At 37.7% G+C, this 26,440-nt stretch overlaps 2 protein-coding genes and 1 non-coding gene across 7 annotated transcripts; 2 read left to right on the forward strand and 1 right to left on the reverse strand.

Annotated features, from left to right (window-relative positions):
• Positions 1–540: 540 nt before the first annotated feature.
• On the reverse strand, positions 541–8,837 carry LOC112561847 (transmembrane protein 18-like). Of its 2 annotated transcripts, XM_025234635.1 has the most exons (6): positions 8,674–8,837; positions 7,673–7,790; positions 6,908–6,962; positions 3,166–3,259; positions 2,202–2,429; positions 541–1,930 (listed from the first exon to the last, which is right to left on the reverse strand). In XM_025234635.1, exons 1-5 carry the CDS (start codon positions 8,725–8,727, stop codon positions 2,244–2,246), a joined length of 507 nt encoding a protein of 168 aa, XP_025090420.1. In that variant the 5' UTR covers positions 8,728–8,837; the 3' UTR covers positions 541–1,930; positions 2,202–2,243. The 2 variants fall into 2 exon arrangements, with proteins under 2 accessions (XP_025090420.1, XP_025090419.1); XM_025234634.1 differs by having other exon boundaries at positions 541–2,429.
• Positions 8,838–8,909: 72 nt separating this feature from the next.
• Positions 8,910–8,980, forward strand: Trnag-gcc. The gene has a single exon. It is a non-coding gene; the product is annotated as a tRNA-Gly (tRNA).
• A 3,009-nt stretch (positions 8,981–11,989) lies between these two features.
• LOC112561845 (pseudouridine-metabolizing bifunctional protein C1861.05-like) lies at positions 11,990–26,354 on the forward strand. Of its 4 annotated transcripts, none has more exons than XM_025234630.1 (19): positions 11,990–12,132; positions 13,576–13,959; positions 14,725–14,836; positions 15,336–15,421; positions 15,734–15,825; positions 16,071–16,182; positions 16,555–16,661; positions 17,093–17,219; positions 17,610–17,730; positions 18,441–18,526; positions 18,692–18,867; positions 21,297–21,356; positions 21,617–21,778; positions 22,729–22,857; positions 24,029–24,143; positions 24,534–24,668; positions 25,013–25,143; positions 25,786–25,871; positions 25,993–26,354. In XM_025234630.1, the coding sequence occupies exons 2-19, from the start codon at positions 13,749–13,751 to the stop codon at positions 26,183–26,185; spliced, it is 2,241 nt and encodes a 746-aa protein (XP_025090415.1). In that variant the 5' UTR covers positions 11,990–12,132; positions 13,576–13,748; the 3' UTR covers positions 26,186–26,354. The 4 variants fall into 4 exon arrangements, with proteins under 4 accessions (XP_025090415.1, XP_025090416.1, XP_025090414.1 ...); XM_025234631.1 differs by lacking the exon at positions 11,990–12,132 and adding an exon at positions 12,728–12,870; XM_025234629.1 differs by lacking the exon at positions 11,990–12,132 and having other exon boundaries at positions 12,982–13,959.
• Positions 26,355–26,440: the final 86 nt, after the last annotated feature.

Genomic DNA, 26,440 nt, shown 5'->3' on the forward strand with positions numbered 1-26,440 from the left:
TCTTTTCTAGGCCCACATGTCTACACCCTATATTGATACCCGATGCCTCTGTTCAGCCTCATAATGAAATAAATTCGACTTACTGATCGTCGGCCGCAGCCAAGACAGGGACTTTGGTACATCCGTTCAATTGAAAAAAAAAAATCATAATAAACATTTGAAAAGGGGGAAAAAATATGGTTATAGATCTCACTATGCAAAAATTAATCTCTCCCTCCTTTATTTCTCTTGTCACACATTTTTGAAAATCGAAAAAAAATTAGACATATCCAAATATACTGCTTGACGAATCGTTCTCTTTTCCTGATATTCGTCGATTTGTACATCTTCCTATATATTTGTTGGCTATAAAATCTGCGTCGGGTGTTGAGATGATGTGGTCTTGGGATGATATGGTCTTGAGACGAAATGACACTCTCACCCCCACCCCACCTCAAAAAACAAACAAACAAACAAAAAAACAGACACTTAACAAAAAGCAAGCAAGCGTTGAAACTTTTACGTCACCTGTCGCAATTTTCAGTATAAATTGGAAGAATATTAAGTTGAAAGAAAATTTATTGATAGTTGACTTTGATCAAAACTAGGTTCAACCAAAACAGATGTTGCTGGACTCTCGCGCAAGCACTGGGATCATAGATACCAATCCCTTTCTGGTAATCATGTCATCCCGACCTGTATGTACCAGTCAGAGAAGATGCAGTGTCATGGTCAAATGCAAGCATGCAGTATCATTAAAAAAAGGCTCCCTTAAAGGTTGAACTTTCACTGTCCAGAAGTAAGGGTTAAGATGAGAGTATTTGTCGAGCCAGATAAAAGTAATTAACGAAGAATGGCAACTGGGTACCTGGCACTATGGGTGTTCACCTTCCTTCTGGTCGAACAATTCTTTCCTGCCCTAATCTAAAAGTTTGGCCACAGGAATTCCCCCCCCCTCCCCGATTTTCAACATGCTTTTTGTTTATAGACAAGATGACTGTAAATTTTAATGTTACTGGCAATAACTTAATACACTAAAACAGTGCCATGGAAAGCATGTGACAGCAGTCTAGAAGACCATACTTCCTGCTGGTAGCATTACCAGCAACATGCAGCAACACTGCTAACATACAACTGCCCAAAGTAACAACAAATAATGGCAGTGCTATACTTAGTATATGGTTAAAAATGGTGTCACCAAAAACATGATAGTCAATGCTGCAGATGATAACAACAAAAAAATGTGAAGACATGGATAATGATGACCATATAGGACAGTATCACACTCACTATGCAAGTGTGCATAAAGTGTATAAAATACACTGAATGAAATGAAATACAGTCTGAATGAAAACCAACAATTACAGTAATGACCACATAAGTGAGCAAAATTCAGGATGAGGCAAGTCACAAAGCAATAATCTATAAAAATATGCAAATAATAATCAGGAAAGAAAAGTTACATGATGAAATAGTATTTTCAAAGCATGAATTTTCATATATTTTATATAAGCAATAAACTGACAAAAGTAGCACAAACTGCTATGCTGATTTCATTCAAGAGATAATGAAAAAGCCACAGAACAGGAAAAAAAATATTCCTGAGAAGACAACAGTTTCAAACATTTAAAGCAAGAGATGATGATAAGCAAACCACTACAAAGGAAAAGATATAAAACATAAATAAATTTATCCAAAGCACAAGAAAATAAAGAATTTGAAAAGAAATTATTGTGTTCAATATCAATATAATAATTACATACTTCACATCAGAAGAACCTTCTATCAAACGTACACATCATTTGCTTTGTAATCATTTGATCCTTTTTATTTATCGAGGAGATATTTTCAAGAAAGTGGATGCTTATGCAAAATTGTCACAAGAATGGCTGGCACCTTTATTGTTGTTTTCAAGAGATGCTGAATGTTGCTGGGCCCCAAAAACTTTGATCTGTTTCGAAATGGTAAGTGATTAGTGTTTGGTAAAATTCAGAAATAGACATATAAGACTAGAATATATCTGGCAAGAGTTCATTTGTCAATGCATGCTTTTTTCAATGTTGCTTGCAGTGCTGCACATTAAAAACAGTATGACAAGTGAAGAATTGAACAGGAATGGCAAAGTAGCATGCCTCACCGAACCATAGCCTAGAACTGATTTTGTTCTCGCCACTCTGTAATATTCAAAAACGATAATGAAAAAAAGGAAAACAGGCTTTTACCCCATTAATTCCCATAAGTCAGTCACTCCCTTCACACATAAACTATTTCTCTTTTTTCTTCTTTAAAGACTCTTTGCTTGTGACCCCATCTGCTGGTTTATTTTCTGGAGATGATTGCCCAACAGTGGTGCCAGCACTTTCCTTTGTGTCTTTCTGAGCCTGCTTCTGCTGCAGCTGCTTTGTACGAATTGCTGCCATCAGGCTTGCTGATGTTTTGAGCCAAATAACCTGCAAAAGAAAGTACACAGAATCAGTTGTCTAAATATGTTTATTGTTTCCACCAGCTATTCATTATTGCTAGTTTATTGGTATTTACCACATCCCAAATGTCATTTGCTTTGGATTAATGAGTTCTTACAGCAGAAAGATCCACAAATGCATGAATCATCCCCAACCTAACTGGTCACAGAACCTTTAGATATGGAGGTTAACTGCAAATTAAGCTAAACTCACCTAAACAAATAAGCAGACCCAGACCAGCTGGCAATGTTTATGGTGGAATAACAGGTAGAATCTTTACACCAAATGAAATAATTTGTGATGTCCAGTGATCATTATGGTCTGGTAATGTCAAGAACTGTGCTATAAATTTTACCAAAGGAGTGGGACCTTCAACAAACAATCCCATGAAATTCCCCAAGGTAGGACAATAGCTAAAAGTGAGGCAAACCCTACAAAAAAAGCTAGAGGGCTGAAGATGTCAGTACCAGGCAGTGTGCACTCTCTAACAGACCATTACACTTTTGTGAAATATAACTACATAGCTATCCAGTCAACAAAGGTTATCAGCAAATAGTTTATGCAAAATATACTGGGATGCCTTGCAAAGCAGTCACATCATATGTTGCTTCTGATAACAACATATATTTGGCATGAATCTATATCCTTACTGAAATAGTCATCAGGATGCACACATGGAAATGCCACTCTAGTACAGGTAGTGTTGTACAGATGTAAAACTCACCACTATAACAATACAGTTGATCAAAAGTGGCACAGACATGACCACAGAAATGAAGAGGCCATTGCTGTCAAAGTACTGCTGTCTTGCAAACACTCTGGAAAATAAAAAAATATACACACTACTTTACATATGTTCAAACACTTTACAAGCATTATCAATAAAAGATATAATAATTTTAAAAGTTTACATTAACTATTTATAGGGTACTGAAAAACAATACATCTTTTATTTTCAAATTTAAATTCCTGCAACACCAACTATGAATGCATGTATCATCCTGTCTTCCAATAGAAATGCAAGCAGAGTTTCTATCTATCTATCTATTCCTCTTTGTGCATCAGGTTGCACATAAGGCCTCAACCAGAGTCCGCCACCGATGTCGATCGGCTGAAACACGCTCTAGGTGACCCCATGTCCAGCCCTTTCCTTTCATCTCCCTTTCCACTGTTCTTCTCCAAGTTTCCTTTGGGCGGCCTCGTTTTCTTCGGCCGTCTGGAGTCCATCGTAGGGCGACTCTGGAAAGGTCTGCTGTCTGCTGGCGGAGCACATGTCCAATCCATCGCCAACGCCTTCGTTGAACCTGCGTGGTGATGGACTCGGTTTCACTTCTTCGGTGGAGTTCTTCGTTGTGATAGTGTTTGGCCAAAAGATGTTAAGTATGCGCCTGAGGCATCTGTTTTGGAAGACGTCAAGCTTGTTACTGATGGTTTTGGTCATCTTCCAAGATTCTGATCCGTAAAGGAGGGTGCTGATCACATTTGACTTGAAGATTCTCAGCTTGATCTTCTGGCTGATGTTTTTTGCCTTCCATGTGCTCCTGAGTGAGGCAAAGGCCTGACTGGCTTTCGCCAGTCGGGCTCGAATCTCCACCTCCGCATCCCCAGTGTTTGACATTTTGGACCCAAGATAGGTGAAACTGTCAACTTCCTCAATCTCTTCTCCATTTAGTTTGATGCTGTCTTGGACTCTGGCGTTCACTCTCATACTGTTAGTCTTTTTTGTGCTGACCTTCAAGCCAAGGTTTCCAGCTGTTTCTGAGAAGGCCTTTGTTTTTTCCTGCATGTCTTGGTGGCGGTGTGACAGCAGGGCAATGTCATCAGCAAAGTCAAGTCTTCCAGTGCTGTTGTTGCTGTCATAGTCATGGTCCATCTGAGCCCTCTCCTCTCGCTGTCGTGGAAGTCTTCATGATCCAGTCCATGGCCAGGATGAAGAGGAACGGCGACAGAATGCAGCCCTGCTTCACCCCAGTACTGACGTTGAAGGGTCTGTGAGCTCTGTGTCACAGACAACCTGGGATTTGAAATCGCTGTACAGCATTGCAATGACCTGAACAAGTTTTGCAGGACTCCGTAATGCCTCAGGATCTTCCATAAGGACTCGCGGTGGATGCTGTCAAAGCCTTCTCCAGGTCTATGAAATTGATGTACAGCGGTGTGTTCCATTCGTTGCTCTGCTCCAGAATCTGTCGCAGAATGAAGATGTGTTCGGAGCAGGATCGCCCAGGGCGAAATCCTGCTTGCTGTGGTCGGAGGTCTTTCTCAAGAGTTGCCGTCAATCTTGACAAAACAATCTTGCTGAAGACCTTGCTGGTGAGGGAAAGAAGTGTTATGCCCCTCCAATTATTGCAGTCTCCAAGATCTCCTTTCTTGGGTAACTTGAAGATGAGCCCTGTCTTCCACGCAACAGGGACCTGCCCTGATTCCCAAATTTGCCTGAAGATTTCAGTCAGCTTGGGAGCTGTCACATTTATATCTGCTTTCAACATCTCTGCTGTTATTCCATCTGCCCCTGGTGCTTTGCCGCTCTTCATTGTCTTGACTGCTGCTGTCACTTCTTCCAGGCTTGGTGGGTCTGTGCAGATGTCAAGGTCTATAGCTGCTGGCTGGATGTCTGCAAGCTGAGGGGGATCTGGTCTGTTCAGAACTGACTCAAAATGCTCCCTCCAGCGCTGTAGTTTTCCTGCCTCTCCTTCGACGACATTACCGTTCACGTCTTTCACTGGCACATCACTGTTCTTAAACCCGTTGTTTAGCTGTTTGTTTATCTTGTACAGTGTCTTCAGGTCATTTTTACTTGCTGCATTTTCTGCTTCATCTGCCAGTTTCTCTATGTGATATCTTTTGTCAGTTCTTGTCATCCTCTTTACCTCTTGTTTCAGTTTTGCATATCTTTGTCTGTGTTGTTCCTTCAGGCGTTCAGATCTGGTGCTGTTGATTCTTTGTTTGGCTGACTTTCTCTCTTCTATCTTCTTCCATGTCTCTTCTCTGATCCACTGTTCTTTCTTTTTCCGTTGGAAGCCCAGTATTTTCTCCTGATTCCTGTAAGACTCGATTGAAGTCGTCTAAGGTCATCTCTTGTTGGTCTCCTAGTGCCTGGAACCTGTTCTTTACTTCCATAGCAAAGGCCCTTTCGGTGGCTGGATTTTTTAGTTTGCCGGAGTCCACTCTCTGCTGACGTGCCTGTTTTCCTCGTGATCGACGCAGCTTCAGAGAAACTGTGGCTATCACAAGAGTGTGGTCACGGCAATGTCTGCTCCTCTGTAGGCTCTAACATCTTGAAGTGAGCTCCTCCATTTTCGGTTGATGATGACATGGTCTATCTGGTTCTTTGTGATCCCATCTGGTGATGTCCATGTTGCCTTGTGGATGTCTTTGTGTGGGAAGAGTGTGCCTCCAATCAGTAGGTTGTTTTCTTCACAAAAGTCTGCCAGTCTCTCTCCGTTGTCATTGATGGTTCCGATTCCATGTTTGCCCATGACATGCTCCCTGCAGGTGTTGTCACTTCCCACCTTGGCATTGAGATCGCCGATGATGAGCAACATGTCGTGGGCTGGAACGCTTTCTGAGGCTGCCTGGAGCTGATCGTAAAAAGCATCCTTGTCTTCTGCCTCAGAGTCATTTGTTGGTGCATAGCAGGCTAGCACTGTCAGCTTGGTGTACTTGGAATGGAATCTTGCTCTCAAAAGCCTGGGTCCATAAGGCTTCCATTCCAGCAGTGCCTTTTCCGTTTTCTTGTTGAGGAGTAGAGCTACTCCTTCAGAGTGCTGAGCGTCTGATCTTCCTGAGAACAAGATGGTATGTCCTGACGCTAGTCTCCTCTTTCCCGTGCCGGTCCATCTGACCTCACTGACTCCCAGGATGTCCAAGTTGTAGTTGTCAAACTCCTTGACTAATTGGAGCATCCTGCCAGTCTGGTACAAGGTCTGGACGTTCCAGCACCCACCCTCAACTTCTGCCTCGGCTTCAGTAAATCCGCTGTCGGGGCGCCAGCTCCCTTTCGGTTTGGCTGTCGTCCGTCATTAGTCCAGTCTCCTGGTGTGCTTCATTACCTTCGCCATCTGTGACGAGTTCTCTGGTTTTAGTTTCTGTAACAGGATTTTTTTTACATGGTGGGGTTGTTAGCCCTACCACAACCTATTTTACCTCTAGGTGAGGTGTCCACCTTAGTCGCCTCTTACGACATGCCTGGCTGGATGGCAGGGACCCTATTCTTGCAATGCTTGCTAGGCAAGCATACCCCGGGGTCCCACAGGGGGCAAGCAGAGTTTACACAGACAAAATTAATTCCTTTATAGATTACTATAAAGCATAAATTCATCAGCTGTACTTAAACTGCAATGATTGCAAAAGAACTAAAACATCAACACTTTGATGCTCCTAACAAAGCAGAGATCTAGCATGTAGTCTCTAGTTCTAAGTGTAAACAGTGCATGTGCATTATGCATCCTTGTTATAAAACTTACTTCCAGTGGTTGGCTGCAAACTCATTGATGTATTCAGAACAGCCAACAATAACCACTGAAATAAAACCCATCAAACAAATTTAGATCTTTCTTTTTCATAGACTATCTTTCACTCTTGATGTTGTTATAAAATGTCTCTATGCAATTTTTGCAAGCCACGATTATCTTTTATCTTTTCACTGAAAAAATAATATCTACTTTATTCTTATGTTGAAATCAAATGTTTGCTACATCTATCATGATATATTCATAATTATGTTGAGTCATGTGCATTTCTATATGTGGAGGTGAGCTCATTACACAGTACCAGAAGGACTGAAGTCAAACAATCCATGCTACTGCATGCAGGACATGATTTTGAGTGATTGTTCCTAATCTAAACTACAGCAGTGAACATTTAGTTCGATCAGGGACTTTTATATGAGTCAGCCTAGTACAAACATGTTCTGCAGTTGTGTTTACAATTGTAAGTGATCTGTGCTGCAAAATACCTGATACTTGTTCTGCATTTGTGATTACAAATGTAAATCTTATAGTATGCACTTCTAAATGTGCCCATAAATACAAATGTGTTCTGAAGCAACTGTAAGTTATATTTACCATGTTTTAACAACCACGAGGAAAAATAGAAACTTCTTTAGTACCAGTTTCATATCAAAATCCCACCTGTTTTTCCTACCCTATCTCACTCAAGTTTCTGTTTCATTTCTGAGATTATCAAATCACAACTAAAAATTAACATTTAAATAAAATAACAAAACTTACAATAGAATGCAAAGATAATTCCTTGAATAGATGCATGATTTCTTGTCAACACAGTTGCTGCAATACAAATCAGATGGAAAGCGCCCAAACCCAAAAACCATGGCTCTGACCAGTCAATCTGCAAATAAGTAAAAGAAAAAATTCCTCAGGAACAGAAACAGATTTTCCAGCTACACCTGCATTCCTTCTCCAGCAGACTGAACCAAATTCCAATCATTCTTATTGCTACTTATTCATTCCATTCAAATCATTTGATTTTGTTTACATATCTATATTGTGAAAACATATGATAATTGGCATTATATAGCACTCTCGGTATTAGCAGTCTAAGCAATAAAACGTTATAAGTTTATGGATAAATATATTTCTCGCCTAACCATTATAACTTTTAGTGGATGTCAAATTTAACTTTACAAAACTCTAAAACTCTATTTTTAAAAGTGAAGCACGCCGAACCTTGATTAGTCTATCATTTAATCTTGAGCAAAAAAAAGTATTTTTTTAATAAAAAGTGGGGTCGGTTTTTTTTTATATGACTGTGTATATATTCATGAGTGCGCCTAACATGCATTTCAAATCAAACAACAATGCTTAAGTAGTTGGATCGCGAAAGTAAATGTAAATTTGTTGGGAAAAGAGTTTACAAGGGATGGTCACACATGAAAATGGTGTAACATTTCAGATTTAATCGTATATCCTATCACATTTATCTTTCAGGCTAAGTGGCCCTTTTAAAAAATGATTTACCAAAGTAAAGGAATTTGACAAGCAAATATCGTTATGCCCAGAGCATCCAACGCCATGACCTACGCCGAATGTAGGCTATCTCTAGTAAAGTCTGGTACTCATAAAAATATCCTAATCCTAATTGAAAAAAAATATATTGTTTATCAATTACTTTACAGCTTCACTATCACTGACTGAATCTACTAATTCAGACAAGTCGCTGAATCAATGTTCGTCACGGTTTGAGCTGCAACATGCAAGTGCTTGACTCATACCGATCCTAGATATGTCCACAGTCCAGTTATCTCATCAGTCCTTATCATCTGCATATTGGCCAAACTCTACAAATGTTTAATTAATGCGTATTCAAAGTTGCATTTCCAGAATCCATGCGATAACAGCGACGATAGTGCAACGTGGAGCTATATAGGGAAGTGACGTTCTGTGATGCGAGTGCGAGACATGAAATATATTGTGTTTATATAATCTAAAACGACAGGTACGATTATCAGCATCGGTGGTCTAGTGGTAGAATACTCGCCTGCCACGCGGGTGACCCGGGTTCGATTCCCGGTCGATGCACAATTTTTTTTTTTCTGGTATGTTTTTATTTTCAAACTCCCGTTTACAGACGTACCTTGTTAGTGTCCATTTCACATGGTGTGCCTGTATTATTTTTCTCCAATCATCACGTATGGTTAGTCAGGAACTGATACAGGTCTTTGTACAGACCTGCAAAAGCAATGTACAATAAAGATGTTGCTGGGCAGGCCTGATCGAGGAGAGGAGGGGCAGGGAAGAATGATATGTTTCCGGGCTCGCGAATGTGCAGGGGCCCCGGTCTAGGTTAGAAATTTTTTCGTTTTCTTTTAAACAATAGCGAAAAGAAAAGGCATCACGAGGAAAAATAAATCAGGCTAGACTTCAAAGAACGCTATAAGTGTTGTCAAAGATACTATCTTTGGTGAAGAGTTACTGCTGCCTCCAATAACTGTAACCAAATCTGTGACATCACACATGCATTAAAGCAGGGCTTCTGCTTACGCAAAAAATTGCGTACAGTACGCATTAAAAGTTCGGAGGACCCCTTCAATTTTCGTCAATGGGGTCCCATTCAAATTTGGGCGAAGAACAGGGACCCCTTAAAAATCTGAAGAAGGGGTCCCTGGGACCCCAAAAAATTTAGCCTTAGCAGAAGCCCTGCATTAAAGTAAAGGATATAAATTTTTCTATTGTCCTTAATAGTTTCTAAAATAGGTTCAAAATATAGTCTTCATGAGTTAATTACATTTTCCTTACATTTGACTGAAGAAACTACCGCACTCAATGATGAATAAAACGTATACATATATTATACAAATCCTGCAGCTCTTTACTATTATAATTTATTATATTTTAACGCTAACTGTTTAATTAATCTGAGTTTACTTTTCCTTAATTACTGATGTCAGCCATAGCCATTAGTTATTAAGATACAGTCTTGAAAATGGTTTTGGGAAAGAGGAGATATAGTATAGGCTATTGTCTGGAATGCAATGAACCTAATCGGAGCGGCACATGAAAACAATGGTGAGGGTGGGGGATTAGTGTTTTACACCGTGCCAGCAACTAAGGCTACATCACCGCAAGGCAGCCAGCCCTGTAAACAGATGCCACATGCAGAGAAAGAACAGCGTGCCCGAGACGAGAGCTGAACCCAGAACAACCAGCACGTGAAAACAAGATGTAAGGGTTTGGTTGATTGGTTTATTTAGCAGGAAAGTGCTTCTGAATTTGCACTATAGGGGGAGATGAAGGAAGGAAGAAAACCAAAGTACACGGAGAAGGAATGTCCTTGAGAAATACCACCGACAGGGGCTAGCACGTTCGATGCACAAGAACTATGTGTGTGTCTATTCGGCAAATCGGAAGTCTTGGATCTGCACTCAGTCACTGATGTAGATAGTGCTTTATGGCTATTCTATCGATCATCAATAATCAAGAGTTAAGTACGTTTTCACGAGACAAAACCGGGCGTGGTCAGTGCAGTCTCTCGCAGACGAAAATGGCAGTGCCACTCGATCGGCTACCTGCTCTTGGATGAATCGTAGAAGGACGGTGGGAAAGTCGATCATACATAGACATATCACAATCACCCAAAAAATGAAAATGACACATGGACAAACGACTGAAAGGCTGACCGAGTGAAAGACAAGACAGACTGATCGGAAAGGGGGGATTTTTTCTCCAAGCTACTGAATACAGCTCAAGTTGCACCATGGACGTGTATTTAATATGTTATATAAGTTCGTGATATAAGTTCGTGATATAAGTTCGTGGTTGCACTAACATTGAATGTATAAAAGATCAATGTTGTTTCGTTTGCTATGGAGGTCCTGCTCGCTCTCAACCAGTCTTCCAACTTTCTCTTTTACACGAGATTCTTGGACAGCTTCCAGTCCTGGCTGAAAATATGTTGCTGCGGTAGCATCACGATGAGGTCGGCCGATCTGCTGGGCAGTCATGATCGACACCGCGGTCATTAGTCCAGAAAGTCCGGTGTTGTTTCCTGGAGATCCCAAAACTCAATCAAGTGATCCGGAATTTTGCGCAGAAAACTGCTCGAGCACATCATGGGCCCTCTGAGTCGCTGGTATAAGCGTGCAAATGAGACTATTCGCTAGGCCACTATAATATATAAAACGTTAGAGAGGTTTTTTTTTTTGCTTACATAATTTTTAATGATACCTTCTAAAATTAATCTGCTATATCTGACAGATAATTTTACGAAAGCAAAATAGAAGAACTGAATAGAACAATAATGCGAAACAACAATTAAATATATTTTGACATGTAAAATGCGCAGAGGAAATATAGCGCAAAAATGAACAGAAAAGTACAAAATAAAAAAATATCTATTTTTCTGTAAGACATATCCCTGATGATGCCCGCAGGACCAAAACAAAACAAAAAACAACTTCATTCAGGCATAAACCGCTCCATTCTGTTATTCGTTACATGTGCAGGTCAGATAAGATCATAAGAGAAACAATTATCTTCTCGCAATTAGGTACGTGGCAGCTAATATATATTTCTTAATTGCTTCTCCGCACTGGCTATATATAGTTCACAAGACTAATTCATTGTGAATTCCTGCAAAGTCTGCTTATAGTTCGTCGGGCAAAAAATGTGACTTTTATCTTGCAGTTTGTCTCCATATATATCATCTATATATCGTCATAGTCATCATCATCGAAATCGTCATCCACATTATCACATTATACTTTGCTGTCGCAACAATAAAAACGGAATTAGCTACAGAAGTTTGCATTATACGTCGAGAATTTTAAAAGATTGAAGTTTAGCTTCTTAATAATTTACTATGGGTAATTTAGTGTAGCTGATTGATTAATGAATGTCGAGACATGTCTGAGGTACAGGTAGTGAACATAAATTCGCTCAGACGATCCTATGTATGTGCGAAGGCAACAGTGTGCTTATAGTTTACTGTTACCGACACGAACGCTTTGTCCTGATTTGACAAACAGACCCCATCATTACCGTCACAACAAGGCATGACCTGATAGCAGGAGACTCGGAGATAACAACATCCCGGTGTGACTTCGTGGGACCAGAGACCCCAGAGACCTCGATATGATTTGAGGCCGATGTCCAACTGGAACAGCGCACGTTTTTGTGTTAACAGATTCAGTCCTTGAGACCACCATATACTGTATTCCGAATTAATCTTTCAGGTACATCTTTAATAGATTTAGCACATTTATGTACTGATTATGTACTGTTTTATGGTTGTGTTTGGAGATTGGAGTACTAAGTGCTGACCTCATTCATAGCTGTTTCCTCCAAGTTCCTCGCAAAAAATTCTTAATCTTCATCGGTTTCTAAAATTATTGCCCATGTTGTTTTCAAATGGATGGAGATAGGACAGTGTAAACAGTTTGAGGATTGATACAGACACGGCAAAAAAAAATAAAATAACAATAATAAGAAGAAAGAACACAGATGTGCGTGAGAAATATTGCATTTGAAATTTAACTTCGTGAAAGAAATGGGACACTAACGGGGACACGATACAACGTAACGTGCTATTTGCAGTCATGTCCCTTGGCTCGAAGGCGCGAGGAGACGGTAGTGCAGTTTTATTTACTAACTGGAAAGTAAACCCTACCTTGTTCCAGATAGATTCTACAATATATAATACTACATGAATTTAATATGAAAAATGTACATATATGAAAATAAGCATGATAATTAAAAAAATCTCGTGCAGACCGTCATAATAAGCTTCTCCACCTCCGTCAACACGAGAGCATTTGTTTGTCAGCACTATTATTATTCGCACTACCATTTCGTTTTGACATGAATGTAGACAAAGTGCATTGATCTGTCAGTGTGTCACTTTATGCATATAGCGTGTATTTACAAACGGAGCGGTAAAGCAGACGAACGATTGTTCTTGTCTTGAATAAAAGGTGCAAAAGTTCGTTATGATCACAGACATCTATGATCTCGCAAGTCTTATGATGCTCTGCATAAGGTGACCAGACGTTTCGGGGGCGAAAGCGGGACACGTGCCGATGATGGTGTCGTCACCGTCAAAGAACGCCGAAAAAAAGTGATTTTTAAAGACAACCAGGACATTTGATGGACTTGCGAGAAAGCCAGAAAGCGGGACACGAGGTCTAAAGCGGGACGTCTGGTCACCTTAGCTCTGCAGAAAGACGCGTGTACATTTGAGCAGGGAATAGAGATTTGCATAAACATTTTTAGGATATAAAAGATGAAGGAGATGGTTGCAGTCTTTACAACATCAAAATTAAGAATATGCGCGACATTCAAAAAATCCCTCTTGAAGAAAAGTAAAAGAGAACGTCGGGAGCAGACATTTAAAGGGAGAGAAATCTTTTCTTCACAGTGGGAGACAAATCTAGGGCACTATACTTTTTTTTCCTAATTTTGTGGTCATCGATCTTTTCTGGATCTCTTATTACTGGCCATAGAAAACACAAAAATTAACATACACAAAACACTGCAAAAAATATTTTGCTCCTTTAGGTAATCTTTCCAGAAATTTTGTACTGACTGTACAGATTGTGTTAGTGTCTTGGTCCTTGGCATGTTCATAAAAGGTCATCACTTTCTGCAGGAAATATCCTGGCAATTGTTTTCTTTTGCAGACACTTCATGCAGTTGTCAGTTATGCACAAGGCCGAATTGACAATGTGGACAATTGAAAGTGTGCTTTTGCATGATCGTGTACATGTAGGGGGTCAGATGTAAAATATTCTCCTTTTAATTTGAGAAGAAAAAAAAGCAAGATCACAACAGGCAGGTTATCTTTTTGTTGAATATGAATGTTAGATGTGTTTTTCTCTCTTCTGTGACATTTCCATTAAAGAACTATTTATGGAAATCAGTGCATAGAACTAGTAGTAGTTTCTGCATTTGGAACAACAAAGGTGCACAGTTTGGAGCATGCAACAGATGGATTGGATCAACAATCTCAACAAATTATTCACATTTTGGAAGGCCACATATGCCAGCACGATCCATACCAGCAGGTTAGAGAATATAGAGCTGATTTTAGTTCATGGTTGAATAACTTTATTTATGGTGTGGTGATGATGAATAAATGATTGCTAGGTGCTTTGACCTTTATGTTAAATATGAAGAAGAATAATTTTATATTAAACAATAATTTTAATTATTTGAAAGATTGTTACTTAATCCTGCTTTAAACAGGTAAATGCTTGTACAAGTGCAAACACAAAAGATGAGTTAAAAGCATAATTGACATTTAATTAAGGTATCGTCTGTAATATTTCACATGATCCAAGCCTAGAAGTCTAATAATATTTTTATTGTTATGGTCACTATAAATGGTCAGAAACAAAGAAGTATGTTAGGATGACAATGATATGAAGGTTTTATCTGTGTGTTTACTTACTAACCATTTACAAACTGAAAGAGATAAGGAAAAAAAAGAGACCTGGTTTTAAAGAGAATTGGATGAAAAAGATACCAAAGGAAAAGTGCAGGACAATAGACTTCTTCTTGTACTAACATATTGAATCAAAATTTAAAAGCAGCCATCTTATTAGAAGACAGTCAGGTCCTTTTAATAATTTTACAAGTTTAGAATCCTTGATGTTACATGAATATGGCTCCTTATTCAATATTTAAAGAAGCTGGTGATCATACACATTTGTAAGACTTGCAGTCAAATATTTTAGATGAAACATTAATAAATATCAATATCAAAAGATACTTAAATGTGGAAAGTTTACTAGGTGATTAAGTGACCCATTGCATATTTTTGTTTACAGAAAAACTGTGTTTTACAGAAGAAGTGAAAGAAGCATTGACTTTAGGGAAGCCAGTAGTAGCACTAGAAAGTACAATCATTACTCATGGCATGCCATATCCAGATAATGCTCAGTAAGTATCTCACACTCAAGCAAAATAATGTATTTGTATTTAGCTGTTACAATGCTGTTAAAAGTATATGCATGTGTGCAACCATCCTTATGATTCCTTTTGGTGTAATCCTGAGCATCATGATATTATGGAAAGTGAGCAAAGCAGTTAGGCATCATTAATTAAAACTTTATTCCCTTCCACGGACATAAACAAGATATGCCTAAATATATACATAAGCACACATTTGAACATGTTCTTTTAGAAAATTGATAAGGTGATAATACTCGTTTCAGTGCAGTTTTGATTCGCAATCATTTCCTTTTGTAAATAAACTACTGATGTACCAGTTCTAAAGAAAGTTTCAGCTCAGCATCCTAACAACTATAACATCATTGGTTATAAAAGTGCTGGATAAAACCACTAAAGCACTGATTCTAAATGCCACTGATAAGTCCTTTGGTCAGAAGTATTCAAAAATATAACATATTTGACAAATATCTGGCTTTTTTATTTTCAGAACAGCAATTGCTGTGGAAAATACAGTGAGAGAAAATGGTGCCACCCCAGCTACAATTGCAGTTTTAGCTGGACATATCAATATAGGTGAGCTGTTAGATGTAGCAATTAACACAGTTGTTCTGGCTGATGACTAAAGTTCATTTCTGACCGTGACAATATAGCACTCAGTATTGTACAGTATGATCCCAAGGCTCAACTTCTTGAAAGAAGGGGAAAATAATTTTAAAATAAATTCATAAAATTTTTAATTAATTAGTGTGGATTAATTTATTCTTATTGAGTCATGCTGTACATTCTTGTAAATACTGTATCTTAAGAATATTTATTTTGTGTGAAGACTTAGTACTGTTGTTGTACCTGTCTTGAAGGTATAATTACTTGAATTATTTTTTATAGGTTTGTCAGAGGGTCAAATTGAACAACTAGCCAGCAGCACAGCTAATTCTGTGAAAATCTCAAGAAGAGATTTTCCATGGGTTTTGAGTCAGGCAAGTAGATATTTTTAATGGGACATTTAATAGTTCTAGCTTTTTGTTGCTAAAAATGTGCCCTTGTAATGAGAAGACTTGATCATAGGAAGAGAACATAAGAAACCTTTTTCAAAAACAGTAAAACTTTGTAATTTGCTTTGCCTAAATTAAAATCATGGAAATCCAGATTCTCAAAAACAAAATTGTAACTGTGCTAGCTGTACACCCTGCCATTATTGATAAAGATATTATGCATGCTGTAGGGTCTCAGTGGTGGAACAACAGTCTCAGGCACTATGATAGCTGCCTATATGGCTGGCATACCTATTTTTGCCACCGGTGGGATAGGAGGTGTTCACAGAGGTGTAGAAGAAAGTGAGTTACAATTGTGTTATTCTTAGTAGATGTATTTGATTCTAACTCATGTCACAGAAGTATTATTTTTATTACTTTTGAAATCTAAACATTTTAAAAAACATATGTACTAACATGCTATTGAAGTCCAATGATTAACCATAGCTCCAAGAGTTGCATTTATTTGATATGTATTGTAGTAAATTCTTGAAAAGCATGTTGTGCAGTAGTTGTTGTTATTCTTTCACCCTGTCACACATATATAACTTGTCTAACTCAAACATTCCTGAGGATGATATTGATAAAGAAATGTCTATTGAATAGGTATTTTGGAAACTTTCTTTTTGTCTTTGAAGTACTGGCACTGGGAGGAAAACTATGTTTCTGTTTTAGCCATGGATATCAGTGCAGATTTAAGGGAATTAGGGCGCACACCTGTGGCAGTAGTTGCTGCTGGGGTGAAATCTATACTTGATATAAGTCGAACGCTGGAGTTCCTGGTAAGTTATCATTTATCATCCAGAGATTGAGATCATTAACCAAACATTATTTGATATTCTTCAGGCAATTTTGTGTGTGTGTGGGTGAAGATGGGGGAGTGTTACACCTTTCATCCTGCAACAAGTAAACCAACGGACACAAGGGGCTTAATTTCGTATCTTTGAGTGGGTGTGAGAGGAAGAGAGTGTTGGGGAAGGTTGTAATGTGCACAGCCTTTTTTTCCTTCTGATTTAATTTGACTGCTATGCAGTTGTTTGTATGAATTTCTTTTCCTTTGTACCATAATATTTTATGTACATGTGTGCACACACATGCATATGCAGACATGCGCATGCGTTTTATCATAGTGTGTAAGGACAGTGTTTTGGGTTTAAGTTCTTTGTCTTATGTTGTTCAGCAAGTTAATATTTAACTCATGTATTTTGTGAAGGAAACTGAAGGGGTTTGTGTTGTGACTTATGGACAGTCACGTGACTTTCCAGCATTCTTTTCACCCAAGAGTGGTTGTCAGGCTCCATACAATATAAACCAACCAGAAGATGCTGCTAACATGATTGGTAACACATACACACTTATAAAACAAAAGCAGAAAAATCACTTTATTTTCTTAGTTCCTATTTTTCATGAGGTGAAGTAAAATGATAACAATGACTTGCACTTTCTTTTGAAAGGATTTGGAAAAGTCATTGAAAATTCTTTGTCATTAATATTGCTGACTTTGTGGATGCCATTTTGATGTATACTACATGATAGAGGCTCAACAGAACATTATAATTTGTTAGTGTTACATATATAATGGAACACTCATAATAACAATAGTAATTCAAGTTTTGTTTGTTAGGAAGAAAACTACTGAGATTATTTGTATTATATTATAATATTATAGTTGTTTAGAAAAATGTTAAGTGTTCGTTTTTTAAATGTGTTTAATTAATGTTTCTCTTCAGCTGCTATTCAGCTTATGAAGCTGGCCAGTGGGATGCTGATTGCTGTTCCCCTCCCAGAGAAGTTTGCAGTGTCTGGGGAGGCCATAGAGACAGCCATCCGGGATGCAGTAAAAAAAGCAAAGTGAGTCAATGACTGATGTAATAGAGGAATATATCTATATATAATGGCAATTTGATGGATATATGGCAATCTTGCAAACTCCACCTGGAAACCACTCGGGTAACCTGCCGGTCCCAAGCCCGGATGAAGGAGGAGAGTTGGGTGTGGGGCTAGCAACTCCACCCTGTAAAAAACTAAAATGCTACAGAAACTGCAGGCATGCCAATCTTGCACATAATCTTGACCTCCTCTGATTGTAAATTAGAAAATGACAATTCAATTGTGCGAGCACAAAGTCCTCCTTTTCATGTCATAATGAGGACCACCAGTGTAGCATGATCATAGTCATCTCTACTCCTATAAAAAAACTTTGACCTTGATGAGGGAAAGCTAGATTCCACAATAAGTTATGGTCTCTCTCTCACCCTTCTTCCATCATATCCCTCCCTCCCCCTCTGTTTCTTTCCATTTGCATTTTCTACTTGCTTTCAAGTGTCACTTGAAGAAAAATAACTAGGTCTTAATCTCTGGTTCATGGAAATCTAAATGCAATTTATTTACTAATTTAGTTAGTCATGGTAATTCTTTGAACTCATTGGTATGAACATTAAGAAACTGGTTTCAAACATTTTTATGAAAGCAAGTTGAATTTAGGAAGAGTGAGGGTAAGAAATTATCAGAGCTATTCGAAAAATAATTATTCACATTTTAAAAAATATTTATCTCGTCAGAGAAGCTGGCATCTCAGGAAACAATGTCACACCTTTCATCCTGCAACAAGTGAATCAGTTGACACAAGGAGCTTCACTGTTAGCCAATATCCTTTGTGTGTGTGTGTTCAAAGACAAGCAACAAGTTGTTTTTCATGTTTAAATGCAATTGTCTTGACAGTTTTTATGATGCTTCTCATTTACTATCTGTGGCTCCCATTCTTTACTAATCCTGTGTGCTCTGTAAATTGCATCCCTTGACGCTTGCATAGATATTGAATTAGTGAAGAACAATGCTAAAGTTGCCAGTGAAATAGCTGTTGCCTTGGCTTGCAAAAGGGAGACAGCTTTGAATTGCTCCATTCCACCTTTACCACATAAATCTACCAATACTCATAAAGTGGTTACCAAAGATGCAGTATCATTATCACCAGGAGCTGCTAAACCTGTAAGTCTTTTAACAATTTACACATAGATCATTTTAGATCAGCTATGGGTCATGCAAGATGATTATCATCGTTCATTAAACTTCTTTGAAACAAGTATGGTCAATATAACAGAAAATTCAATAAATTGATGGTCTTGTTAATCTGATACATATTTTTGAATATGGAAAATTTTATATATGAATGCTATGTAAAAAAAAAAAAAAATTCTTTGTCATTTGGCAAGTGTTTTGTCATTCCTGTCAGTCATCTCTCCTTCACTTGTTTCCACCACGGTAGGATGGTCCAGAAGTTTGGTGGCAATTAAAGCACTTATCTCCACACCAGTCAGAATTAGTTCAGATTTCAGCATGGGGCATGCATACATCTCTGTCAATGTAAAACATATTCACCTTGGGGATTCCTGATTTCTTTTGATTTTCCAATCTTGTATCATGCCAATTAAATCACCTACCATGCTGAAGGTCAAACTTGGGGCTTTGGTTGGGGCTAATCATCGAGTCGCATCGCTGTGGCTGTTAGTCTTATGTCACATGGCAGTTATCTAGCCAATGTTCTTAGAGATATTGAGCACATTAGGTAAATTCTCTGGCATAGCATCAAACTAAAGCAATGATGACAGCATGCTTTTGCAGACATCTGGTTGCAGAGCAACCAGTGACAGCATGTGGGTTAATCATGCTTTAAAGCTCTGTGCTGTGGGTGTGTTTTATAACTGCAGTATGACAAAGTTTTATCATCCATTGTGACCCCACTGACAACATTAGGTATAACTGTGTTGACAGTACATACATCAAACATAAATTTATATGATGTATTTTTATGCTGTTTCTCATGGCATGATTAAAACTGTTGCTGTAACATCCAGTAGTAATTGCTAATGCATTAGTATTACTCACTAGGACTGATGATTTAACTGTAATGAAATTTACACATAAAAATGTGCTCATTCCTTAAGATGTGTCTTTTTCCATCATCAAGCAATCAAGGATGGAAGACAGAGGTAAGAGAAAGAAATGTATATCAGAGCATCCATATTTTTAATACCCTTACTAACTATGATGGGTGTGATTTTTACATTGGTAGCACGGTTACTAAACACTTTTTTTGCTGTAGTGTACAGAGGGTATGAGACAGCTGTGTTTTTATATCTTTATTTTTTTCTTTAAAGGAAAATAAGACATTTATTATCAGATTCTTTGTCTTCCTTTAAAATGACATTTTAATTGTCTCCTTTTTCTCTCTCAATACATGGCTCACTCTCTCCTTATCCTTCTCTTCCTTTTTATTTTGTAGTTTACGAACACCATTCAGCAGTCCATTAATTTCACTGAAACGGTAGTTTGCAAGAGTCATTTTGCAGTTGTGGTGGCATGTGTAGAGAGCTTTTTAAATTATTTTAACTGAAAAACTGCTGGTAAAATTTGTCTGGTATGATTGATGACGATAGTTCTTGCAGTGCCTTTGATAAGTAAAGCGCTTCTCTTATTTCTTTGTTGTTTTTTAATTATGTTTCTGGTTCATTTTATTCTTTGAAATGGTATTTCAGCTGTTAAAATTTTATTTGTAGAAGACATTTTTATGCTTTGAGGTACTGCATAAAGTGTCAAGAAATAACAACTGAATCAGAAGTGTATAGCTATGGAAAAAAAATCTGATGAGTATATTGTTTTTTGGTGGGGAGATCTTTGTGCAAAAATGAGGTGTTGAAAAGTTTTGTAACATGTGGCATATTATGAAGAGATATCATCTTCATCCAGATAAAATGTTCCATCATACGATTCTGTGAGCTGTGAAGTGCTGTATTTTTTATATTTGATCTGTAGTAAAAGTGAATGTACATAATCAAAACATCTGGTTGGCCTGCTGTCGATAAATGACATTTACAGTGAAGTCTACATAATTGTAGTCTATCGATTCAGATTTAAGAGCTTAGAGACAGACGAGCTATCTGAAGTTTGGTATAGATGTATCAAACTGAGCTCAACAGATGTGTAGCTTGCTAGTAAATGATGTGATGATAAGTGGACTGCACTGTACTTAATTTTCAACTTGTTTAATTTTGGGGGAAGTGGTAGGGGAGTTGTTCTCTTGTTTTGTTCTGTTTTTGTTGTTTGTTTCTTTTTGGAATTTCTTGGAAAGTTGTGAGCATTTAGCTTTGAACAGAGTGTTTCTATTTTTGGAAATATCTGTATAATAGTGTTCTGTTCTTCATAGTATTACATTGGATACTTCAGCTATTGCATTGATGTCTATTGTAAACTTGCGTGCAGTTGTGCGTGAAGCTGTGCTTGTTTTTGCAGAAAGTAAGAGTATAGTGGGCTGGGTAAGAGATGGGTGGTTGGGTGCATGGGGGTAAGGTTGGGTAGAGGGATGTGGGTGGATGTCAGTACTGGATTAATCTTCTCTTTCTTTTGTGTTTGTTCACAAGGTGGTTGTAGGAGGAGCTGTTCTTGATTTTTGTGCTAAAGTTGAAGAGAATGAAATCAAGGTAGGTTCAGTCAGTGCATGTTGTGAACCAAATAAGTTTTCTTTTGTGACATTAGTTCTTGACCGCCTTCAATGCCTTCTTCCAGCTTACCCAGCTAACCAAGGTATATCTCATATCTTTCATGGTGCAGACTTGGCTTTTCAATGTTTCATGTTTCTACAATGTTCCTATACTGTTTGTGACCTTTGTTTGCAGACTCTTTTGTTTGGTTAGAGACTTGTTTACAGTTTCTTGTGTAGCCTGTGCCTCTGTCCCAGCAGATGTCTGGAGCTACTTACCCAGGAAAGTTGTATCAGAGTTTTGGAGGAGTGGGCTACAACATTGCCAACTGCATGAGCCGGCTGGGCAGCAAGCCACTGTTTGTGTCTGCCATTGGAAACGACATTCATGCCTCCTCGTTGCTGTCTTACAGCACTCATATGGTAAATGCTGGTCACATCACACACTTTGGAATAATCCAAATATTCAGCAGTTTCTGCATGTGTATGCTCCCCATGAAATTTAATATTTACAAGCAAGCAACATATCCAGTTACAAGTTTTGAAGATATATGTGCTCCAGCTTAAAGCACATTCAGTCTTAATTGTTTTAGAGGGTAAGAACCTAAACAGGAGGCTTTATTCACACACATTCATACTCATATGCATCTGTGTGACCCTTATATGTTTACCTTTTCAATTTGTCTGATTTTGGTCCTAAAGCAGAAAGTTGATTGGTAACATAATAAACATATCCTTAACTTCAAAGGTCTTCTTTAGAACTTGTATTTTTCTGAGGGTGTAACAAGACAGGACTTCCTACCTAGACTCAAATTCCCAGCAAGGTATGCATCTTGTTGTAAGGACAGAACCGAACTCTCAGCAAGAAACAATGGTCTGTGCATACTACAAAATTAAATTTAACAGCTGAGAAACACATGAAACTTGTAGGTTCAAATTATTACACCTTGCAAAGAGATGTGGATAGTGCACTATTTTTGTTTGATATCACTGCGCGAGTGGGTGTGTGATCATCTGCTAAAGGGTAACTACAAGTCAAATTTAAATAAAAATAACATGAAAAAGCTGAACACTTACAACTCACGCTTTATTTTTGGTTTTGATAAAAAAATACCTCGAAAATGTCTGCTAATCCATTCAGCAACACTAGAAGACACAGCGTCTGCATACCTTGCTGGGAATTCAAGTCTAGGTAGGAAGTCCTGTCTTCTACAAGGGCAGAAAGAATTTACTGACAGAAAATGCATACTTAATTTAGTTTTCCTTCTTAGAACCATTGCAGCTGGTGATGCTATATGTATGTGCCTGGTGAGGCTGTGGTTTACCAGATTCTATAGTAGTGGTTTGGTTGTATGTTTTGCTGTATTTTCTAGGACATGAGTGGTGTCATACAGCTTAAAGGATACTCCACACCAACATACTGCCCAGTCCTTACTCAAAGTGGTCAACTTTTGTTTGGCATAGGAGACATGGAGATCCATTCACAATTTACTCCTGATATGGTATGTCTGCCTTATTTTTCCAGCAACATCATATTTGTATTTGACTTTGTTGACTTTGAGTAATTTTTCAATGTTTAGATGTATATATACACACACAGTGAATATATATTGTAAACTACATTCTGTAAGTTCATGTCATTATGTTTTCAGTATATAAAGCTAGATATTAGCAGCCTATACATTTTGTTATGGTCATATTAAGTTATTTTTTTTAAAGTAATGCTCTGTGGGTATGTTCTTTTTATGTTTTCTGCTCATTTTATCCTGAGCAGATTTTCTGTATCTTTTGTGCTTGGTTTCTTTTGTACCTTTTGTTTATATAGGTGTATTTCTGCCTTTGTGTACTCTACATGATCAATCTCTTTATTATTAGTTTATTAATATAATTCTTCTCAATTTATGTTTGGGATTTTTAATCAGCATATGATGATGATGATGATAGTATTTGTGTATGTATATAATAAATTCATGTTCCATGTTTCTAAATATCAGGTTTTATGGGTTTTATTTAATTGACCTCAAGTGTAATAATAATGGTACTTTACTACTAATAACTTTGAGGAATATTTAATCCACAAAGAAGCAGATGAAAAGTGCAGTGGCTAAGCATCAGGATTTTATCTTGTAATTTTCTCAAAAAATACTCATGGATGTGAGATTCACTCACACACTCAATACAACATGAGACAAACTACACCTGTCACTTGCAGGCCCTGTCTACTTTTGGCTGGCTGATACCGAGAATCTCTTGCACACGAAGAATCACAGAAAATGATACTTTTTGTGGCATTAATCTCAAGAATGGTTTAATGGTGTTTTACTGATACTGGAAAGAGTGCACTTTACCAAACTTGCCTTAATTATGCTTATTCAGACTATGTTTATATTTAATATTTAATAACATATTACCAGATGGATTCCATAGAGTGAGATTTACAAAATTCAAAAACAGATGAGAGTTTTGGGTAGTTATGTTTAAAATTGTTAGTAATAATGAACTGTTGCAGAAATGCTATAATCAAAGGCGCAGATTTTTCAGGTCAAATACAATAAATAGCAATAATACTGTACCATTGATCATTTTCATACTCAGTAGTAATAGTAATAATTCATTATTTTTCAATGTGGGCAAAATCTGGACATTTTAAGTTAGATTTTTCTTTCTTTTCAGTTGAAAAAATTCCAAGATGCTATTGCTTCTGCACCTCTGGTTTGTCTTGATGGAAACTTCTCTGCCACATTGATAGAGCAGGTCTGTCAGCTTTGTGAAAATGAAGGCACCCCAGGTTGGTTTTCTGTACCTTCATATTCTCATCATTGAATCAAATTTAGATTCAAATAGAAGAGATGACATGACAGGATAAGCAAGCAAAATAGGATCTGCATCTGGTTTTTATGAGTATGATTTTACTGCTGAAACATAATGAACATGGTCATATTGTTTAAAACCTAATGTGCATAAATAATCTGTCCTCTGATGTTGATAGCAGGAGTGTTTAACTCATATATGCTTCTCATCATATGGTTTATCTTGATGGATATAAACCAAAACTGAAATGCTTGCATGCACACATTCTTTCTCTCTTGCTTTGTCTGCATGTGAACATGATAAAATTATGTTCAACTATCACTTCATACATTTGAAACATTTTTTATTTCATTGTAAATTTTTTCAGTGTGGTTTGATCCTACTGATGTTCACAAGGCAACAAAGTTATTCCAGACTCATGCATGGAAAAAACTGACATACATTTCACCAAACTTCAGTGAAGCATGTCATATATGGAGTGCACTAACAGGAAAAACTCCAGGTCAGTCACTTCCAGTTTGTTCAACATGAAATACTTTCACTTATTTCTTTTTCCCAAGAACGCAATGCAAGGTAGTTTGTACATATCAAGATAGTGTTATTATCAAAGCTGAGTTCAAAATTATATGTTCAAGCCTATTTATTTGGGTTTTTGGTCTCCTTTCAGACGTCCATATTACTTTTGGTTTGTAAATTTCATTCATGAAAACTTCAGCCAGTTACCATTAAAAAAAAAATTTTCATCTTCCCACAGAAATTTATTCAAATCAAACTTTATTGTCTGTCTGAGGAAGTCCAAGACAGAATTTTTTTCTTTTGCTCACAAACTCAACTTTATTTTGCTAGAGTTGCCGGCTGACCTCTCTGAAGATGCTGTAGTGAAAACAGCAGCACAGTTTTGTCGGGATTTGCTTCAGCATATTCCTGTCATCATAATAACACTTGGCAGATATGGTTTGCTTCTTGCAGAAAGGCATGTAAGTTGCAGGCTTTATTTAAATAAAACTTGATACATTTTTATGTTTCAATTTGGGTCACTTTTATTTGGCATATCTGCACATTGCTGTCCTTTGATTTCTGGGTCATTGAAACTTTTGGAGACGACACTTATTTCTGGGCTAGTTCTAGTGAGGGTATTGTATTCCCATCTACTCTCCCTTTTTGCCTTATTTTCTCCAAACCTCTGTGAAATCTGGCACCCATTCAACAGCTGGATCAAGTTTGCTGCACCACAGGGGTATTGAACAGCTTACCTTTAGTCTTGGATGCCATTTCTCCTCTACACGCACTACTTGTCTCCTATTGATCTTTGCTTGTCGGTATATTTTTAATTTTTCTGCTTGTATTTCTCTATACATTGACTTTAACATTGAAACTAGAAGTAGGACCACTGTTCAATCAGAATGTCCACCTCTAAAAATGTGTGAACATGTGGGTTGATCTGAAGGATCATGTTGTTGGTGCAATAAAATTTGTACAGAGAATAATAAAATATCATGTAAAGCCATGGAATGGGAGAAATCTTCAAACCGCCAATTTCAGGACCAGACAACTAGCTTGTATTTAAGTACAGCTTGTTACAGCCTACAAAATGAAAGGTACATTGGTATTGTGGGCAGGCAAGCTTCCAGTCACTGAAGCTGTATCCACCATCACCTCCGGACAGTTTGACAGAAGTTCTTAGTGAATCAGGAGCTGGTGACTGGTAAGTGTTTATGTGTATGCAAGTCTATAGTTAAACACACCTTTAAAGTCTGTTTGTAGACACATGTAGGTGCATTGTATTTGAGGACATCTTCCTAATTGCCTTTTCTACTTTTGTGCAGCTTAAACGGCACGATGATTCACTTCATTATTCAAGGATATGGTCTCGATTTTTGTGTAAAGGCAGGCTTAATGGCTGCTCAACATTCACTGAGATCATATGATGCAGTCCCAATTTCCATTAACGAAGCCAATTTTACACATGAAAAAATACAACAGTGGGCTCATTTCCAGGCAGTAGATATTGTTTTGTAGAATTTCAATTTTTCTGAACTATTTTCATAAGGGACCAATGATTACAACACCAAGTCATATTTATGGCATTATCTACTGTAAATGTCATCTCATGCTGCATATTTTGGATTCTCCCTCAACAGATGCCCATTCTGCAGCCTTTGTTTTTGGTGCCACTTCCCATAATCCTTTCATAAGTAATAAAAGCTAACATCACTGTCTTGCATTTCTATCTGTTAACAGCTGTTAAGATGGGAATAATTTATGAAACTTTAG

This window comes from Pomacea canaliculata, linkage group LG4, assembly GCF_003073045.1.
Source record: "Pomacea canaliculata isolate SZHN2017 linkage group LG4, ASM307304v1, whole genome shotgun sequence".
In the NCBI taxonomy this organism is placed as follows: Eukaryota; Metazoa; Mollusca; class Gastropoda; order Architaenioglossa; family Ampullariidae; genus Pomacea; species Pomacea canaliculata.

Bases quoted from the DNA above. Each gene is read 5' to 3' on its own strand.
- LOC112561845 (XM_025234630.1), top strand. From the start codon at position 13,749: ATGAATGTTAGATGTGTTTTTCTCTCTTCTGTGACATTTCCATTAAAG. The intron at 13,960-14,724 runs GTTAGAGAATAT...TTTTGTTTACAG, and splicing joins AGCACGATCCATACCAGCAG to AAAAACTGTGTTTTACAGAA. The intron at 18,868-21,296 runs GTAAGTCTTTTA...TTTGTTCACAAG, and splicing joins CACCAGGAGCTGCTAAACCT to GTGGTTGTAGGAGGAGCTGT.
- LOC112561847 (XM_025234635.1), bottom strand. From the start codon at position 8,727: ATGCAGATGATAAGGACTGATGAGATAACTGGACTGTGGACATATCTA. The intron at 7,791-8,673 runs GTATGAGTCAAG...ACTTATTTGCAG, and splicing joins TGTGGACATATCTAGGATCG to ATTGACTGGTCAGAGCCATG. The intron at 2,430-3,165 runs GTGAGTTTTACA...TTTCTTTTGCAG, and splicing joins TCAACTGTATTGTTATAGTG to GTTATTTGGCTCAAAACATC.